Source organism: Neolamprologus brichardi, chromosome 23 (genome assembly GCF_056152115.1).
Source record: "Neolamprologus brichardi isolate AB-2024 chromosome 23, ASM5615211v1, whole genome shotgun sequence".
NCBI lineage: Eukaryota > Metazoa > Chordata > Actinopteri > Cichliformes > Cichlidae > Neolamprologus > Neolamprologus brichardi.
This window is the reverse complement of record NC_142125.1, coordinates 32,066,906-32,087,810: the sequence shown is the minus strand read 5'-3', so window position 1 is coordinate 32,087,810 and position 20,905 is coordinate 32,066,906. Positions and strand designations below refer to the sequence as shown.

At 41.4% G+C, this 20,905-nt stretch overlaps 2 protein-coding genes across 2 annotated transcripts in view; both read right to left on the bottom strand.

The window, feature by feature from the left end:
- nalf1a (NALCN channel auxiliary factor 1a) overlaps positions 1-7,092 on the bottom strand; it is a 52,184-nt gene extending 45,092 nt beyond the window's left edge. The window contains exon 1 of the mRNA XM_006804069.3: positions 5,905-7,092. Within this exon, the coding sequence (XP_006804132.1) occupies positions 5,905-6,591 (687 nt within the window). The 5' untranslated portion in view covers positions 6,592-7,092. The remainder of the gene's footprint in view (positions 1-5,904) is intronic.
- Positions 7,093-12,368: 5,276 nt separating this feature from the next.
- Positions 12,369-20,119, bottom strand: lig4 (ligase IV, DNA, ATP-dependent). The gene is made up of 3 exons (XM_006804070.3): positions 20,015-20,119; positions 16,175-18,245; positions 12,369-14,870 (listed from the first exon to the last, which is right to left on the bottom strand). Exons 2-3 carry the CDS (start codon positions 18,235-18,237, stop codon positions 14,201-14,203), a joined length of 2,733 nt encoding a protein of 910 aa, XP_006804133.2. The 5' UTR covers positions 18,238-18,245; positions 20,015-20,119; the 3' UTR covers positions 12,369-14,200.
- Positions 20,120-20,905: the final 786 nt, after the last annotated feature.

Genomic DNA, 20,905 nt, shown 5'->3' with positions numbered 1-20,905 from the left:
GTAAAGATTTTTCTGACGAGTTCACAGAGTCAATCTCTAGTTTCAACTCTTACTGAACATAACATGATGTTCTTTTTTAAATACTGTCCAGAATCGAGTTGCGAGGAGGCTGGAGCGTGTCCCAGCACTGGGAGGGAAGGAGACAGGGTACACCCTGGAGAGGTCAGTCTCACAGGGCTAACACAGAGACAGACAACCGGTCTTCTCATTTTCCCAGCTTTTACAAAACTTACTGAACACCACTTTAAAAACAAGGCTCATAGCAAACCGTGAGTTTTGTGCACCTGCTTCCAGAGTAGGGAACACCCTAATTAATGTGACCCCTTGCCTTTGTTAGCTAACAGTCATTTTCCAGTCAAATGCTTTCTGGAGAGCTTCACTGTTTCCTGTAAAACTCTGAGTGAGTCTGACATTTTGGTTCACGCTCGAGATGAAAAAAAAACAAAAAAACAAAAGCTGGAAAATACCGCTGCTCAGTGCATCTGCCCCGGTTTGTATGTTCTAAGCCCGCCCTGCTGTCAGGATGAATGGTGGGTTTTCACAGAGTCCGATGATGGAGGATCCCATTGTGAGGAACAGCACACTGGCCGTGTCTGCTGTGTGATGTTTCACCTCAGGCGAGAGGAATCAAAGCACCACCTGCGGACCACTGGAGACACTCCTGCACAACAAACGCGACTCTCAAATATCCTCGCTCGAAATGTCAGAGACTGTCCTGCAGCAAACGCCTGCTGTACCTGTCTGCACTGTTAACCGTGCACCAGACAGTGATTCAGGCCTCTGTTTGTTTAATGTTTTCACACTTTTCCGTCTGAGCGGGCACACAAGTTGAACCGCTAGGTTTCTCCGAGGCAGGTAGCCATTAACGCAACAAGAGCTCGATATTATCCTTTGAGTCATGCTGCTCTTTCCGTACCATACGGAGGACTCGGGCAACCCTATAATCTAGAAGGTGACTAAGAAGGGTCATTGTTAAAGAAATTAGCAGCTTGACTAAATGACTGTTTTCTCTTCAAATGCCAAGAGGTGAGTGTGAAGATTGGGCCTGAAGACTGGTAGTGGCTAAAACATGAAATCATGAGCAGGGCTTGAGTTCAGCAGGGGAGAAGAAAGAATGTCAGACATGGCGGCTGGAGTAAAACGCACAGCCGTCTCACACTTATGGCAGGAAACTTCAATATTCCAGCAAGATCAGCTGTTTATTTTCCTTTACACTGTGACTCTACATTCTTATTTTCTCCAGATATCATTTAGTCCAACTCGTGGACCTAACAACCTCCTTAACACTCGTATTATCAATGACACCCGCAGCCTGGCTGATGAAGCAAATATGGCAGACTAGTCAACTAGCCTTTATACTCAGATACGATTTTGCTAGTGACATACAGTGAGTCTGCTGTAACTTATCTACACTGCACAAATCTGGTGATGGTTGGTTAGTAACATTAAACTCATAAAGTAATGTGAAAAATGGACAGCCAAGATGCCAGATCAGCCCTGGGTGTTTGGATAAAACAGCTAGCTTTGTCCACTCAAGACAGTATTTTTCCATGTGAGCACACTAGCTTTAGCTAACATTAGTCTGAAAAACAACAGCACTGAGTCGGTTCTGAGCCGAGAGAGAGAAAAAAATTCTATGTGAATGAAACACACTGCTGATGTTGCTGTTGGCTTAGCCGGGTTTAGTCGGTCAGGTCAAACCGGTTTTGGTAGATAAAACTGGCTTTAGCTAATATTAGATCACTAGGGATAATCCTGGCAATTAATCTTTTACTTGAAAAAAATCAATTAGGCTAAACGACTAGTCTTACACTAAGAAACATTCAGATATAAAGTTCAATTTGAGAATAATTTAATGTCAAAAACGGTTTAAACAAAGGCATTTGAATCCATTAATATATGACTTCTTCAATAATGAACTATGCGAGGTAACTGGCCCATTATGAGTGTTATACATAATACTCCAAACAGACAGGGAAGAAGAAACACACATAAAATAAGCTGATGTTAAATATGATATGAAAAGATATTACTACAAAAGATGCTCGTGTATTACTGAAATATTTTTCAAAAAGTCAGGAGGCAACAGCCTCAGCTGGCTCCTTTCAATGTGGAGGACTACTCTGCTCTACTCTGTGCATCTCCCGATTGACTGAACTCCTTACCCCATCGCTGAGGGAGAGCCCAGACACCCTTCGGAAAAAGCTCATTTTCACCGCTTGTATCTGTGATCTCTAATACTGTTGACAAAAAGATCCATTCATGGTGTTTCTTAAATTCAGTGCTCTATCTGGTGGCAGCTGGCTGCATAACATTTAGGACTGGGCATCAATTCAAATGTTAACAATTAGATTTAACGACTAGTACGTCTGGTCCCGACTACTGACAACAACAACCATTAGTCGCTTAGTCGACTAGTTTTGCACATCCCTGTAGCTAACATTAGCTTGACTGCTAACACAGACTTGATACCCAACTTAGCAACTGATACTGTCAGTAGCACTTTGAAGCCAATTGTTGGCTGAGTCAGCCATTTGTCACTCAGGTTAGTGGACTCTTTCTACGCTACTATTAGCTAGTAGAGGTGGGAATCACCATACATCCCACGATACGATATTATCACAATACTTAACGCACGATACGATATTATTGCAATTTTTTAAAATATTTTGCGATATTCAGATTCTGAACATAAAGGTAAACTTTATCAATATTCATTTTCTCTAATATCAAAGTCTCACACTCAGTCTTTCTCTCATTTCAGTTTTATTGTTGACAAACTGAACGGTTTGTATTACAGTCTAGTCCAACTTAACTGAATCAACCATCTGGTACAATTATAGCTATTCTGAACTATGCAATTTATGAAAACTATGCAGCCCCTTCAGGAACTGAAGAATTTGAAAGTAAATTAAAACAAAATATAATTTTACATGAAATAAAAAAGTTTTAAACTTAATTAAAATAAAACATGTCTTAAATTAAAATAAGTAAACTGCCAAAAACAAGTTAAACACATTTGGACAGTGAAGGAATGTCAGGATTCTTGCTCAGAAAAAGGATCAACATGCTCTGAAGTCAGAGCATGTTCCAGTCCACGAAAACTTTTTTTGTAACAAAATATCGATTTCTGCTGTCCCTGTATCGATACATTATTAGCAAACAAAATATCACGATACTACACAGTATCGATTTTTTCCCCCACCCCTATTAGCTAGTAACGCTCACTGTTGATGCTGGCATCAACAAAGAGGCAGTGCAGCAGGGCACTTAGTAATGAGCATAAGTTTTGCATCCTTTGGAAGTTCGACCTGAATCCTTTGTAGAAAAGTCACTCCACTGGCTGTTAAGAGTCAAGAACAGTATAATTTTACATAACTAAGTTATTACCCATGTGTGAATGGTTAAATTTTCACACATTGTAAAATTTTCAGTGTACCCTGGTACATTTACTTAACATACATACAGAAATAGAAATAGTGGTTACAATTACTCCTAAAAGTGGTGGGAATGCAGACAGATTACTGTTAAAAAGAAGAGCATTTTGGATTCATACACTAGAAATTGAAGAATTGAAGAATGAATGTTGAGCTGCTTCCTGTAGCCTATTATAATAACCACCTACTGGGATTTTCATTTTATGGATGCCCATTTCACAGATTAAATTTGATGCCATTCAATTTAAACATTGTGCATTTTGCTCACTTGTATAGACTCGGTTGGCTGCACAGGGTCAGAATGTTATTCTGTATATGATTTTGCATTTATTGCACATTTGTACATCTGTTTATACAAACTGCTCAAATATATTTTAACTGCATCACATTCCAGTGTGGTTAACCTCGAGAAGCTTGTTGTCACACAATTGTGTGTAGCCTTTGTTGATCCTAAACACTAAGCAGAACAATAAATCCATTCAGTTTGTTCTTATATTGTCATAAACTAGCCTCTGATACAGGCTTTGAGACTTGGAATTGATCTCTGTGCTACTTGTGACTTTTATCCAAAAAACACCCAAGGTGTCTTTAAGTGTCTTGCTCAGCAAAAAAAATCTATCAGATGCATTTTTTGTATGTATTTTTGTAGCTAATCCAAATATGTATCGAGATCACACAAATACTCCAAATATAAAGAGACTTGTAACTGCAGACTGAATATGGAGCCTGGCTTTAAACACTGACAGCAAAACTGTCAAGAAAGAAAATAAATCCTGATCCACTGTTGTGCAGGAGATAAATTCAAGAGCAGCTTCCTCCAACGCCTTTCTGCACTCAAAGAATCAGTGTTTATATGCAACAATATGCATTATCGTACCTAAAAAAGGCTGCTGTCTTTATCAGCATTAAGACATTCAATAGAACAGAGACATAAAGAAGAAAGTGAATCATAGTTTGCTGACTGCAAATGCACACAAAAGTGATTTGGTTTGCCTTTTCACATTTCCTTCCCCTAGATCCTAGCTACTTTTTCCAAACTAGGCCCCGCTCCTGTGCATGCCACACATCGGGTCTGTATAAGCAGGCAGATGGCCTGGTTAGATTTTTCACTTGACGCCTGTGCTTGTGTCTCTGCCGCTGGTTGGGTGAATGGAGGCCATCTGGGATTGGCCAGGGCTTCTGTGAATGGAGCTGGGAAGCGCCATTCAGCACTGTGGACAGCTCCATGGTGCTGAACCGACTGACTGTCAGAGGCAGCTCTTAACCGGGCACCCATTACAGCCCACATTAACCTCGCCGTGCTCTGTCAGGAGATGGTAAACGATCAAACAGTGGAGCCAACGCGAGGCCGTTTGCTTGTGTGTGTGTGTGTGTGTGTGTGTGTGTGTGTGTGTGTGTGTGTGTGTGTGTGTGTGTGTGTGTGCGCGGATATGGAGATAAGCAAACAGCAGCGGGAAGGAGACTTCCGGCACATTAGGCAGGGAAACCACCTCTTGACTGTAATGAAACACTCTTGATATGGAGTGGGGCAGTGGTGGTGAACACCTGGCAGACTGCAGCAACACACAAACACACACACGGGGATCCTAGAGTTGTTTGCATAAGGTGCCTGCCTCATTCCTGATCATTAAACTGTTAGAAGGCCATAAAACTGGAGTGTCAAGCATGTGGCACAGTGGCCAAAAAAGGGCCGAGGAAGGGTCTGATCTGGCCCTGCTTGATGGCTGGTACATAATTACTCCAATTTTTTGGTCAAATGAGCTGCTAAACATGCTGGCAGCATCTGGAAATTTAAAGCACTTCTAGACTTCAAGTAGTAAAATATTGCTGTGTAGTTCCAAAGACGCATGCGATTTTGATTTCAACTGATTAACAGACAAAGACAACCTGGGCTGTTAGAAAACGCAGGACTCATTAAATGTGTGTTTCCTCAGGGGAGCCAATAAGGGAGACCAGAAGACAACGATCAGCAGCGGACTGAGCCACCTGCTCAACCAGGTGAGCTACAAGGGCACCTGTACATTTGAAGAGCAGACACTTTTTTTTGGAGGGGTGGGTAAATTGGACCACTGCATTAAATTATCCAGTGGTCTTACTTAACCATATGCGTTCTCCGGTATTATGAAGTGCACAAGCTTGTAAAAGGGAGGCCTGTGGGGATGGGGCGCACACACACGAGTAGGGCCTCCATCTGCACATTAGCATGGGGCCTAAACACGATGAGGAGATGAATGAACATGAGGCCCGGAGCCGGGAGTCTCCTTGAATCTGTCATCCGTCTCCATGGCGACAAGAGGAGGAGGAGGAGGAGGAGGACCACAAAACTGGCATCTATCCGGGCCCAAATCAACAGATGGCCACCACCACATCACCCCCCTCTCCCCAACACCCTCCCACCCCATCCCTTTTGTTTGTTTGTTTTTTCATCTCTTTTCTTGCAGGTTTTATTTGTTTGTTTGCAGCCTACCTTGCACTGCTCCATGCACGTCCTCACCGAATATGCCCCCGGCTCGTATTTTTGACTGAGGAGCTCAAAGTCCTCGTATTTCTCCTGGGCGTGCTGGTCGTAGCGCTGGTACGCCTGGACGCACAGACTGCAGCGGTTCGCGTCGCCGTCGCCGAGCGCGTCGAGGCTGCAGTTCAAATTGTCCGGACTCGTCGAGCCGTACAACAAATCCAGCAGGGAGTAGGAGTTACAAAAGGAAAGGTACAAATTGCTCATATTTACAGCCCGCGTCCCCTCTCTGTCGGAAAGGCCCCTGCACAACTCGTCGGCATCCAAGAAAGTAAAGCAGTCGTTAGATAAACTATCCCGGTGGCAAGTTTCGAGCCGCCACAAATGTTTGGTAGAGTTTCCTATAAAAATATCATCTGGGTTTCCTCTGAGGCTGCTGTGTGCTGAGTATGTCTGAGGTGACAAAGGGTGGGTGGATGCGAACTTGTCCCGGGTCCGGGCCAGCGTGGCCTCGGCGCAGAACCACAGGTGATCAGAGAGGAGGATGGTTAAGAACAAGAGGGATGCCAAGGACAGTCGCCATCTCTGCGCCCTCTCTGAGTCGGTGAATGGCTTTTGGTTGTCGCGGGGGGGCTCTAGCCAGATTTGGAAGCCGTCGTCATCTTCTTGCTGCCAACACGTCCCAGCACCCCTGGTCATATTTTGGGAACCGGCCGACTCCACCGTGGGGGCTCCTCTGCCGCAACAGTCATTGACGTCGGGTCCGCTTCGCGTTTTCCTCCCCTCAAGTGTCGGGCGGTGGGTTGTCCCGGCTTGCCTTTGCTATCAGCGGTAATTCCCATTAAAAGGAGCGTGGGTCGGTTGGGAAATCAAACGCTGGCGACCACGGGCCGCATCCTCCATGGCTGACCGGTGAAGCCGCTGTCCTCCCGCCTGCCCGCCCCGAGCTCTCCTCCGCGCCGCGCCGCTCCGCTCCTCTGCGTAGCCTCGACTCCGTTTTTAGAAACACTTCCCGACGCGTTTACGTTTCCCCCGGCCTCGGTCGTGCAGGGACAAAGGCGCTATCCTCTTCCAACATGGCGAAGCTGTATGCCTTTGTGTCGGCGGATGGGCCTACAGCCTGTGACAGACCTCTTTTTTCTTTTTCAAGCCCTCACCATCCTCAGCTCGCTGCCGTTGTCAAGTTGCCGCCATGTTCGCCAAGAGATGCTGTGTGTTTGCTGGAAGCTGGGTGAAGGCGGCGACGATAAAGGGCGGCATTTCCGGTCACGCCGCTCAAAATAAATGCTAGTTTTAGTCGTTCCTAGTGATTCGTTTTAACAGCTTTCCCGCTTTTTAGACATTCATGACACGCGATGCTTCCAAAATGAGGGTTTTTTGTTTTGTTTTTAAGGCTACTGAATTTTTTTAAAGAAAATGTTTATAAATCAACACAACTTAAAAAAAATCTAACAATAAATAAATTAATAAATTAAAACAAGAAATAAAGAAGTAAAATTAATTTAAAAATAAAGTCTTCTGCCTGGAAGCCTTCAACCACACATTCGATCGTGGGCGATCGTGGCTCAAGAGTTGGCAGTTCGTCTTGTAATCAGAAGGTTGCCGGTTCGAGCCCCGGCTCGGACAGTTTCGGTCGTTGTGTGCTTGGGCAAGAGACTTCACCTGCCGCCTACTGGTGATGGTCAGAGGGGCCGATGGCGCGATATGGCAGCCTCGCTTCTGTCAGTCTGCCCCAGTGCAGCTGTGGCCACAACTGTAGCTTGCCTCCACTATTGTGAATGAATAGTGGAATTGTAAAAGCGCTTTGAGGGTTTCGAAAAGCACTATATAAATGCAATCCATTATTATTATTCATAACCATCAGAAAATGTTAAACTACCAATACCCAACTTCTTTATTTAAATGAAATGAAGCAGGAAAAGAATGTTTCAAGCAAAATAATGAAAGTCAAAAAAATAACACAATAATTTGAAAAGTTTAGCATTATGTAACAAACCAAGGCACAATCATATTATTATTATTATCATTATTAGTAGTAGTACATTACAAATACAGAATATCACATTTAAACGTTGAAACCTAGCATGTGTTTTATTTTGTCGGTAATTTCGATTAACATCCGGTATGGTGCTACTTAATTAACGCGATTTGACTAAACATCTTCAGCTCTGACGTTATGCGCGCGCACCACAGTCGCCGCATCTCTCTGTGCAAGGGCGCATCAAGTCAAACAGACCGTGCCAAAATTTCACCAGAAATATTCGAAGTGTGACTTCAGAATTAAAGCTCTGAAATGAAACTCTTTAAAGAAAAGAATATTGCTGGGCATAAAATTTATAGAAATGTAACTAATTAAATATAAGTATAGGGACTTAGCATTTTATGTGTGAGTGTTCTGTATCAATTATAAGTCGTTCAGAAGCTTTTCTGAAAACTATTTTATTTGTTATTGGACTGGACATTTTAGACAGGTTGGTCACGTGGTTTTATCCTCTGACAAGAAACCGCTGACATGTGTCTTAAGGCTAAACTGCCAACAAACAACTCTAAAGCCTACTAAAACACACAGTAAACAAATAATGAAAAAAGCTAACTGAACTTGGTTGTAGCTTTTAATTCAGAACACATTAATAACTGATCTTTTTTGTCTAAACCTCTAACTTATTGATGACTTATTGGTGCCTTTGTTCTCAGTATGTTTATGCTCTACTTCACTTTGCATGATTAAGCGTCAAAGCACGTGGTTCATCTAATGTCTTGTAGCTACTCTCATGTAAGCCAACTTTCTTCTTTTTTAAAAAAATTATTTTATTTTTTGCTTTTAAATTAAACACAGCATGTTTATACAGATTTAACTGACAATTACTACATTTAGCAGTTGTGAACTTATAAGCATGGAAAAAAAGAAGAAAAAAAGGAGAAAAAAGAGGAAGAAAAAAATTATAGCAATATTAACTAAATAAAGAGTAAAATAAAATAAAATAAGAAAATTCATGCGGGGTGTGAGGCATGAATTATGATCAGTTAATTTTTAAGAATTCTAGAAATGGCTGCCAAATCGTACAAAAACTCACCAGTTTCCCCTTTCTATCAAATCTTATCTGTTCCCCCCTGGCCACAGACACCATCTCATTAAGCCACCTTTTAAAACACGGGGCCGAAGAAGACCGCCACTGTAAAAGAATACGTTTCTTTGCCACCAGCATACCCATTGTAATTATCTGTTTTTGTGAAAAAGAAAAAGATTCGATTGATGCAAATGATCCAAGTATAGCCAGTGTACCATGAAGTGGTACTTTTTTCCTAAATTGGTTTGAAAACCACGTAAAAATTTGGCTCCAAAAAGTTTTCAAGACAGGGCAATGCCAAAATAGATGTGCAAGGGAACCTTCACAGATATTACATCTATCACATGAGGAAGATACAGAATTATAGATCCGGTTAAGTTTAAGTTTAGAAAAATGTAATCTGTGAATGACTTTAAACTGGATTAATTTATATCTGGCGTTTATTGAGCCTTTCTGAATATTGGACAAACAGTTTGATCATTGGTCCTCAGACAGAGGAACACCGAGGTCAGCCCATGTACTCTTAATTCGATCAGAATCAACTGGGATTGTAAAGCACTTGACAAACTGAGATATCAGATGTTTAAAATCTGCTTTCCGAATTATATCAAAGTAAGTATAACTTAGTGGCTTCAGTGGAAAGTCTAAAAAGTTTCGTCAAACAAAATTCCTTATTTGAAGATAACGAAAAAAATGTGATTGAGGTAACTGAAACTTTTGTTGTTTGTTGTTTTTTTTTGTAGTAACGGTATAAACAATGAAAGGTGGTGGATTGGCCAGATGCTGGCAGATGTGTAAAAATAACTCAATTGTTTGGTGGTGGCTATGGCGGAGCTTCAACAGAGGCCAGCAGGTGGATGAGAGAAAGGGGAGGCAGGAGGAGGAGAGATCCGAGGCAGCTGCAAGTGTCAGGTGAACTGAACTTCAGGTAAGAAGTTATGACCTGCGGTCTATCTGGGTCAGATATAAACCAAGTTTAGGTGGAGTTTATTTTCATTGTGCTGACTTTTTACAGTCAGTTACAATAACTCGTACTGCGTGCTAGCTAGCATGACAGAGTTTATATAGAGCTGCTGGGTGGGTGCAATGATGTTACTGATAGTGAGCTTTATTTCATTCATAAGGTTAGTTAGTAGAGTTTCCAACCGTCCCTTAAAAACTGAATCGTCCCGCATTCAGAGAAAATATTACGCGGTTCGTAATGAGGTGAAAAGGAACACAGTTTGTCCCGTACTTCAGCTAGAATGGAAAAAAGACACAAAGCTGGATTTATTCTGCGTCTTTACGCTGTCAGCTGTTTCTTCTTCTCTCATTCTCTCCCTCTCTCTCTCCTGTTCCTACTTCAATCATGAAACTGATCAATGATTAGCTGATCGGCTTTTCTCTCTTTTTTGTTTATCACCCACTTTGCGCCAGAAACAGGAAACCAGCGGATGTCGTGCTAAACAACAGCAGCACGTTTAAGCTTGATCAGCTGTTGTTAGAATTTATTTAATATTAATTTCTAGTATCAGCTGATGTTTGCTGGAGCCACAGCTGTAAAGCTGATGGTCATGATGTCGGTTTGTATATGTGGTGAGAGGGAAACATGAAGATGAAACCAGGAGATGTCCTTACTGAATCATCAGAGCTGAACAGGTGATGGAGAAACAGGTTTACCTTTTAGGTGACATGAATGAGTTGAAGGAAAGTTATGAACTATTTCTGAGAAATAACACCAGGATCCTTTTCTAAGTAGCTGACAGCTGGTAACTGTGCAGGGGCGGGTCTAGCAAAGTTCTGTCAGGGGGCCAGGTAGGGCATTAACAGGGAGAGGGGGCACAAAGAAATACTTTTCTTTCTTATTCTCATTTAAAATGTCTAGCTTTTATTAAATAATTATCTGAATCTTACAACCAAAGTTTTTATCTGACATAAAATGTATAGAAATCATACATATACCAACAAGACAGTGTACATGACTGTCACAACAGCGTTTGTTTTCATTCAAAGGCTTTATGGCTTTTCCTATAATATTCCTGGTGGGCCGGTCTCTAGTCAAAATGCCCGGGCCGATTTTTTGTCCCAGTCCAGCCCTGGTCAGAACAGCAAACCGTCTGTGCTCACAGCTGTATGTGTGCTTGACCTGACCATATTAGGGATCCGCTTTCTATGACATCATACGCATGTGTCTACATTTTTTTTCTTCTTAATCAAACCACACATTACTCTGTGCTCTATAGTTTGTATTTACCCAAACCCATTTTGGCTGCTCCCTTATTCACAGGGATTCACCACAGTGCACATTTGATTGGGCAGACTTTTACACTGGATACCTTGTCCAGACACAAGGCATTTGTGTCTCCTAATTTACCTACTAGCAGTCAAATGCCATCCTTAGGAAGCGCCAACCAGAGCTTGATTTACTGCCGTGTTTGGCTGTTACTTTCACTGAGGGCAGGCCGTACTAATTGCAGACTCATACAAACCCTCCCTGCAGCCGTGAACCTGTGTTTGGTCTTATTACTAGCTCATTTACTTCCCCTGAGTGCGTGCAGTACTGGTGGTCCAGGAGTTGCTTCCAAACCATTTGTCTTCTGCTTCTGTCCTGGGTGCTGCTGCTGGTAGCAGCTCTCCAAAAGCTGCAGCCAGCCTAATGAGAGCATTTATCCCATTAGGGACATCATATTTCAGCAATGCTGGATTTACAGCAGATGTTTGCATCTCCAGATCGTCGGGACTGATAATCTGCTCCTGTGAGTCCTTTTAGGGGACCAACGGCAGCACTTCGTACTCACAAAACTGCACAGGGAAAAAGAGCTGGTTGAGTACCTCTAATTAAAGCCTGTCACTCAAACGCTCACTCAGCATCACCTGGAAATAGTGCAGAGTGGGCGTTGGGTTACAGAGTGCACATTGAAGTACATAATATTCTTTTAACTACTAATGAAGACAGTTTTTATCTCTTATTTTGACAAATTTGGCAGAAGACTGCTGAAAAACATGCCTTAATCTTTATCAATATCTTAAACATAGAATTTTAATCGCAAAACTATGCAACAACTCTACAGGGAATCTAACAACGTGTTAACAACAGGCCATTATTCACAGTATATGATTAGGAAGAGGTGTCTCATCACTTATACTTTAAAAATGTATTCATGCGGCATTTACACATAACAAAGCCCAGGGCGCCACAGGCAGCTGCCTGCACCTTAGAGATGATGCTAATGAAGGTTAGAACATATCAAAGACTCCCAAGACTCATCAGTGACATTTTTGAAGGCAGGAAAAAGTGGCCACATCTTTGTTGGAGGGCCTTGAGCTGAGCCAATTTTAACGTACCCCCCCGTGTGGTCCCTTGTTGAAGAGCTGAGGCAAAGGCCATCACTTCACACAGATGTTGTCTTTAAGAAAATTATTAACAAATTGTATTTCAAACCCCTTCAGGATTATTTATTAGAATCGTACTTCATACATAATGACACAAGAGCACAAAAAAACAGGAGCAGTTCAAGACATTTCTCTTACATTAAAAGACACCACGTGAAATTGTCTTCACTTGTCATGAACACGCAACGACCTCCAGGGTGAAAAATGAAGGCCATGAGAAAGTGCCAAAAACGACAGTTCGCCTAAAGCCACGTGGGACTTGTTCCACAAGCAAATCAATCCCAAAGATGAATATAGCTACTGTGATGCCTCAACATTAGCATCTGGCTATCACTTTTGTGGAGCCAGATGTTACTGTACTTGGACAAAAGGAAGACGTTTTTAGCTAATGGTAGCAGGCTTAGTTAACCGGCTGTATTCACAAACACACAAGTAGCAGGCTAATAAAACCGAAGCACAAACTTTCATAGTTTGTACCACAGAGCAGGTTGTATTACCTGTCACATCTTTCTATTACAAAGGGCACAGACAGTAACACACAAACACAAGTCCAATTAATGAAAGTGAGACGGTAGCAGATGGCTTGTATCTGGACACCTCTAATTCAAGTATCCAAATGGTTCGATTATATTAAATTTATATAAAATTTTTGCTGTGGTAATTCTGTAAAGTTGGGCATTTTGACATGGGCGTCAGTGTGGACTGACTCACTTTTGGAGCCAGGTCAAATGGCCATTAGAGGAACTGTAGTTTTCAGCACTTTCACTCCAGCTTAATCTTTAAACCCTGGATGTTGCCTCTTGGTAACTCGCCATAAACTTCAATGCTAAAATTTATAACTCTACATTATTAAAAATCATGCTTTCAGCCTGGTGCACAAAGTGTTTGGGTCTCTATGGATACTCTTTCCCTCTATGACAACTGAACAGGAGGTAAATGTTTCAGTAACTCACCAGCCTGGATATGGGTAAGACGTGACACATATAGCTATAGCCAAAAACTTCATTCATTTATGTAACTGAAAGAATCCTGCTGCTGGTTCCTTTTGGAGCATATTTATTATCTGGAAAATAATGTGGCTTGCTGTGAACTTTAGATACCAATGAGTAAAAATCACAGTGGCCATGCACATCTTTCATTTACAGTCTATGATCATGTTGAGTGTCTTCTTAGGCTCTGGAGGAAAGGCTCCAAACTTAACTGGCTTAACAACCTCAGATTTGATGTTTTCCCAATGGGTTTGGAGAAAATGGATATTTAGAGGCTAAGGTCGATCAAATCAAATACACTGTGGAATCATGGGAAACACAAGTCAGTTTTTCCAGGTTCAATTTGAACCATTATTTTCTTAATCTCTCTCTCACAAGTCCGTCAGCTTAACTAAAGTGAAACATGAAACCACTGGAGCGCCCCTTCACAATGGACAGATTATTATGGCAGAGCATTCCCTTGCTGCTGCTCTCTAATGTGGATCATTCACAGAAATTACTGTCAGAATTAAACCTTCCATTCCTGGTTAATTGGCAAGTCTCCTTTCTGCTGCAGAAACAGTTTTAATAACTGCTTGGCTAAAAATCTGAAAGAAGGAAGGACCGACCCCCATCCCCATTCCCCCAAAAAGCATCTGAACCCTTCATAATGATTCTGAGTTCGAAAATTGAAAAACCAGTCAGCAGCCTATTCATTTAAAATTAATAATAAGCTGTCTCGTTAAGAACACAAAAGACAAAACTCACAGAAACTGAAAACCATGAGAATTAGCGTCGTTGGAGTTTTCATGCTGTAGATTTTATTAAAGAGTTTATCCCTAATCGTATTAGAAACAAATTAAAAATGCTGAGTGTCCATTTAAATGTACTAGAGCCTCTTCAAGCCAGATATTGAGTGTCATTCATCACATGCCCTGCTTTGATTGAATCAGTCACCCATGTCTCTTTTACTATCTTAAACTTCCTCCTAAAGCAGCGCCTCAGAGTTCTCAAATCCAGAAGTCTTGTTGCCTCTGCAATAATAACATGTGAAACGCCTTCCTCCAGCTCTTCCACCACTTTTCCTCCATGGTAACGAAACTCCAATGCCCTGGTGTCCAGGCAGGTGGCAGGTATGGCACTTTTAGGGTCTCCTATGTCAGCAAATCTGTCCATATATGCTGTGAACGGTCTGAACATGCTGGTTGTAAGGTCATCCCAGCCGTAGCGTCCCTCCACCTGCGTGACATTTACCTCGTTTGATGCGTCTGCGCTGCTGATCCTGTTGAACACTTCCCGCAGCTGCTGCTCGTCTGTGTCAACAAAGTAGCTGTCACCATAGTTGTCGTACTCCTTGGCAAAGTGCTCCCTGGTGGAAGGCGACATGTGGATCATGTGGCGGGGTTGCCATGGAACCACCTCCTTCTGGTCCAGGCACTCCAGCAGCCAGGTGGCCCAAACTATGTCATGCTGGTTGGATGAAATCAGGTTCTTCACGCGCATGTTCTCCACACCGGCAACCACGCAGTAGGTGTCCCGTCCAGGGTTCTGAACTACAAAACCTCCACACCTAAAGTGGGAATTATATAAGAAATTATTAATTATTAGACACTCAGTCATAACCACCACCTGAAGTTTCTTCCTGTTAAAAAGGAGTTTTTCCTTACCAGTTTTACCAATCGCTTGCTCACAGGAGGTCGTCTGAGAGTTGGGGTTTTCTCACTATTCTCTGTATTTTAGGGTCTTTGGCTTCCAAATTAACCCTTTCATGCATGAATTATGACAACCTCAATCAGGATTTTTTTCTTAAGTATTTTTATTCATCTTTAGGCATGAAAAAAAGATTTCTGAACTTCATTTTTTTAAACATGTATTTTTCAAAGAGTTTTTTACATGTCCACTTAGGTGGACAAAAACACCTTTGGAGTGACACACCAGTGTCCAATGTGGTGGTTTATGAGCAAGTATACCATCAACACTGATACAAATACAAGAAAACAGCCTTTGAATAGCTGTCCACTGTAGTGACCCCTATGCGTGAAAGGGTTTAAGTGCCTTGAGGTGATTATTGTTGTGATATAGCGCTATATAAAGAGAACATTTGAGACTTTAAAGAGAACATTTGAGACTTTCCTCCAACAGCTGGATAGACTCCAACTCTTGGAATCCAGTGGATAATGAAAGTCCTTGTCCTGTTGTTGCCTCTCTAACCAAACTTAAAACACATGGAAAGCTAGTGCTGCTATGCTATAGCTTACCATGGCTGTAGAGCAGAACAAATAATAGTGTTTCCAGCTATAGTCCAAGACAGTCGAATTGGAGTCCTCTAACTGGTTGAGAACCTTTTGGAATTACAATTCATTTAAGAAAGCGAGGAAGTGCCTCCTGAATGCCAGTGCACCGCCACAGTTCTACTTATCCAGATGTTGTTTACTCAAACACAAACACAGAAAAAGTGATCATAATAACAAAAGTTGAAACAGATGTTCCCTGTTTCTTCACAGGGCTTGGCTAACACACCATTAAAGTCCCTACTGTTAGCTAAAGCAGTGAAGCTGTATCTCTGCCAGGGCTGTCACATGTTTACATTTATTAAAAGTTTCTCCATTTACATTTTCTTACAATGTGTCTTCATCCTGTAGACACATTATAGAATGTATTTATTAACAACTTTATTAAAGTGAGAACTCAACCACGATATCAGCGCTTTACTTTAAGATAGAATTGACTTAATCATAAAAATTTTATTTCTTAAAATACTAAATACATAAGAAAAATGTTGTCTGCCCAAAATTTCTAATTCAGTCACATTTTTTTCTTTAACTAAAATACCAAACTAACATTTACTTTACTAGAAAAAAAAACTTGTGTTACCTGGCCACACCCTTTTCCAGTTCAGACTTGGGATGATCTTCGGTGCCATTCAGGATGCAGAACTCCACGTCCTCAAACATATCTGTTTCCTTGGTCACCCCGGAAAGGTCCTGGGGCTTAAAGTGGTCAATGACACCGATCACTTTCTTGGGTTTGACTGGCAGCTTGCGCTTCTTCTTTTGCGGTTCATCGTTGTCAATGTGAAGGTGCCGAGAGGCGAGTTTCCCAGATGCCTTGCTGCGGAACTGATCCAGCTCTGCCAGTGTCATGCACTGGTGCCATTCTTTGTCATCTCGAATCTTTTCAATCCTGGGGAAGCGCAGAGTACAGTTGGTTTTATACATGTCGCTTCCGACTATCTCAGCCGCCTTAACCTGGATGATAACGGAGTTGCAGGGTTCAATGTAGACTTCCGGTTTCTCTGTTCCACACAGGATGGATGCTGGTGGGTTGTTTTTCCGGTAGACCTTCCAGTGTTTGGTGAGCTTTAAACCAAGGTCATACAATTCTTTCATGGTGTAGCCGGAGCCAATGCGGCAAAGGGTATGGAAAACTGAAGGTTTCTCGCCAGGCTCTGGAGCTTCGGCCACAGCACATAAGAAATGGGACATCATGCCACCCCTTCTCCCTTTTCCCCAGTAGCCACCAACAATCAGCAGGTCAAGCTCATCCATCAAGCCATCCACATATTCTGGTTTTATCTTCAGCCAGCCTTCCCCTCGCTTGTCAGGTTTGTAGATGGATAAAGGATCCTTCACCATGATCCCCTCTTCTCTGCTGTCAATAGCATCGTTGAGAGCATTCACCACCTCCTGCATGGTTCTGGCTTCAGCCTTTGGCACCAGATGCAGCCTTCCCTTGGCTGGAGTGAAAATTGTCTGAAGAATCTCATGTCGCTTCTTGAGAGTTTCTTTGCCTAGCTTCTGATCATTTATTAAAAGCACGTCAAACACACAGAAGCATGTCTGCAACTCTGAGTCATCCATCAGCCTCTTGATGTCAAATTTGCTCCCTTTCTGCATGAAGGTGTCTGCTGCTGAGTTGTATGCCATCATCTCACCATCAAGAATGCAGTTCACCACATTGCTTTTAAAAACATCGTGGATATAAGGCGTCAGTGATCCTTCCAACGGGGATCCTCCAAACTGCTGCGTGTACTCAAAAGCATTTCGGCTGAAGTACTTGTACACATCCCCATCTTTGTGCAGCTGAATGCGCTCTCCATCCAGCTTTGTCTCAATGTAAAAAGTGCTGTTTCCCATCTGTTTCTCCACGTTGCGGATGTTAGCCACAGCTGCCAGCATAGGTTTGAAAGCTGAAAAAAGTCCAATAGAGACTTCACTTAAGGACACGGCTGGATTGTGTAACTGCTGGCACACCTTGTTCAAGTCTGTGTTGACGTTGTAGAGCTCAGCAGCGTCTGGGTGGAAAACTTGGAGAACGGTTTCTTTGCTGATCCCGAGCTTCATGTCCTTCAGAATCATTCTAATGAGCCACTTTTGCTCAAGAGCAGAGCTCTGGGTGATGAGGTGCAGCAGACTCTTTTTGACAAGATCCTTCTGCTTGGTGGCATTGCTGGTGGCTACTGTATCCAGGAAGTCGTTGACCTCTTTAATACTGAGATTTCCTTGGCTGGTGCATCGTTTCTTCAGCACAAAATACGCCATGCCAGCAAAGTCTCCAGCTTCTCCTTGGGACGTGGTCGGAGCACGGTAATTCAACAGCTTATTAGCCTCAGGGCCATTCTTTGGGAGACCTAATACATCAATGTAGAGTTTAGCCAGCATGCTCTCTTTGATGCCATATGCCACTCGCTCTCGTTCAAAAGGCGGGACTATGAGGCGCATGGCAGGATAGAAAGAGTCTGTAGTTTTGGAGTTGTCTTTGTGGAGGGCAGAATGAAATTCCCGCCATTTCTCAACGAAGTACCCAAGGATCTTGGATTTCTCTGGGCGGAGTTTGGACTTTTGAATTTTTTCTAATGTGGTACACAAGTGAAGGAAAGGAACCTGAGAAGCAACAGATAACTGACTGGAAGCATCAGCTTTGGAAGTGCTGTCCATGGTGAAATCTGTAAGACCAGTTAAAAGAAAGAAAAAGTCTGCTCAGTTTAGTCCTTCCTTGAATTCCTCTATTTACCAGCATTTAACAAATTAAATGAGTCATTTGAGAAATTAGTTATTTAACAACAACAACAAAAGAAACAGATTCTTCTAATAATACAACTTTAAAAGAGGGAATTAAATCTGGTACCACATGTGAGGACTTAATGCTTTCCCCATTTTGTGTGAAGCTGAATATATATTTTTAGACATTCAGACAAAACAAGATGAAGCCAAGACTTGACATGCTCAGCAGCGCAACAATCCAGTATCTAGACTAGATGTCGACAAGTCCAACACACACACACACACACAAAACAATTGACACTGAATGTCAGTGATAATGAGCCAAACTGTTCCATTTCATTCTGTGGTATTCCATGTTTACTACACCACTCGTCATTAAAATAAAAGATCAAGACTTAAAAGATCTTTTGCACTTGCTATGATAACATGTTTAGACTTGATAGCATCACAGAATTCTTGGCTGCACATCCATGATGGGACTGATGACTATGAAGGCAATTTGAGTAGTTGGAGATGATGCATTCAGCATTTAGAAGATTGATACATTGTGGTCATAAAGGGATGGACATGGTCAGTGATAACACTCAGATAAGCTGTGGAGTTTACACAATGGGGCCTAAAGTGGGCCATGAAAATATCCCCTACATTATTACACCATCAGCACCAGCTTGAACCACTGGTACAGGGCAGGATGAATTCATGGCCTCACCAAATTCGAACCCTACCATGCTTGGTTTCAATTCCAGCAGGTCACCTTGACCATGTGTGCATGCCTAAATGCACTTGCTACCATGTGATAAAAAAATGATTGCACATCTTCTCATCACAGTGAGAAATAGTGTGTTAATGTGATAGCGGTATTAACTGGTACTTGAAATCAAATATCTAAAGCCAAGGTATAAGGACTTAAAAAGTTGGAATAAAGCATGAATATAAAAACGCAATACATTGCTGAAATAAAATCAACACATTTGTAATAATAATGATAATAATATTACTGCTAATAATAATTGTAATTGTTCTCTCTCACTTTCAATAGAACAACTTGTTTTTAACAACTTGTTTTTTGTAGTTTTTTTTTATTATTTTTTTTTTAGCTCAACTACAAAATAAAACTTAATTCAGAAATAAGCAATCAACTTAAACCACTGCTAAATACTTGTGGGTAAAAATACATTTTAAAATGACTTAACTGCTACTGTAAGTTTACAGCTGCACAATCGCTGATTATTGTTCCACACAGATCAAACATGCTCTGACATGTCTCACACTGACTATAAACTCGTTAAGCAGCAGACACTCCTACATAACCGGAAAACAGTCTTTACCTACCTACCTTGTAAGTATTTAGTTAATAATAGCTATATATACTGAGAACTTGATGTCTGGTACAATAAAGAAAAGCCTTTTAAAGTGTTTGAAAAAAGAAGCAATTCCGCTTACGTTTCAAAATAAAAGTACTGTTGTCGTTTCACATTTGTGTTCGTCGGGGCATGTCTGCTCACAATGAGTTCAAGACCCTTAGTGACAAAAGCTAAAACAGATACGAGACATTTTGTGTTTTAATTATCTGAGTGAAATATTCCGTTCACACAAAGCTAAACGTGAACTAAGCGCAGCAAACACTCTGCTAAAGTAATGCCGGTTCCGTTTGAAAGAGTAACGACACATATTAGCAAAACTAGTGAAAAATAAAAGGTTAAAGATTTACCGTGTTTGCTTATATCCTCAAAAACGGCAGTAAAAGACTGATTTTCCTCACCACAAATACATGTTTACGCTTCCTCAAACTTTAGGTGGGGAGTTTCAAGGAAACCCTTCCCATAGAAACCGAAATGGAAACTTAGTTCCTAGAGTCAATGTTTCCTTCCTTTGAAAGAATTATGAAAAATAATTACAAATTTGCTAAAAGTCCACAGGTTTAGCATTCAAACAGGACAGGAAGTGCATCAAAGGTTTGTTCTCTTGGTAGTGCAAGAAACCGAGAGACGTGAATTATTTTCGAAAACGTGAAACGCCATGTCAATAATAAGACGTATTCATTCATCAAACCGGTGTTGTGCCAAAAAGTAATTGTCTGCCAAAAACTGATTTACGGTATTTGCCAAAAAGCGATTGCTCATATTTAAAGTGCTATAAGTAAGTTGTTGGGCTATAATATGTTAAACATATGTAAAATGCATCCCTTATTGATGACATAAAGTCATCTTGAGCCACAAACAACATTCTTGTAACAAGATAGAAGACGCAATCAGTTTTTGGCAGTGACTTTTATATAACCTTTATTTATGCAGTAAAAAAAATCTCATGAACATTAAAAATGTATTTTGTAAGAGTAAGTTGCCCAATAGGACAGCAGAAATGGCAGCAAATATTACAATAGTTCAGTAAAAATATTTTCAGTTGGGATAAAGGAGCGGATTGGTTACGCTATTGGTAAGTACAAGTTGTAAAGATACTTAAAAAACAGATAATTTTTTAATTCTTTATGTAACCCCTTTGTAAACCCTGTTCACTGAAGTCTATTTACGAACATACGTAAAGATATTACACATAAAAAATACACAGAAACACTGGAAATCAGTTTTTGGCAGACAATCAC

Coding starts and splice junctions, on each gene's coding strand:
- lig4 (XM_006804070.3), bottom strand. CDS start 18,237: ATGGACAGCACTTCCAAAGCTGATGCTTCCAGTCAGTTATCTGTTGCT. Junction 14,871..16,174: donor CTGGAAAAGGGTGTGGCCAG/GTAACACAAGTT, acceptor TTCCCACTTTAG/GTGTGGAGGTTTTGTAGTTC.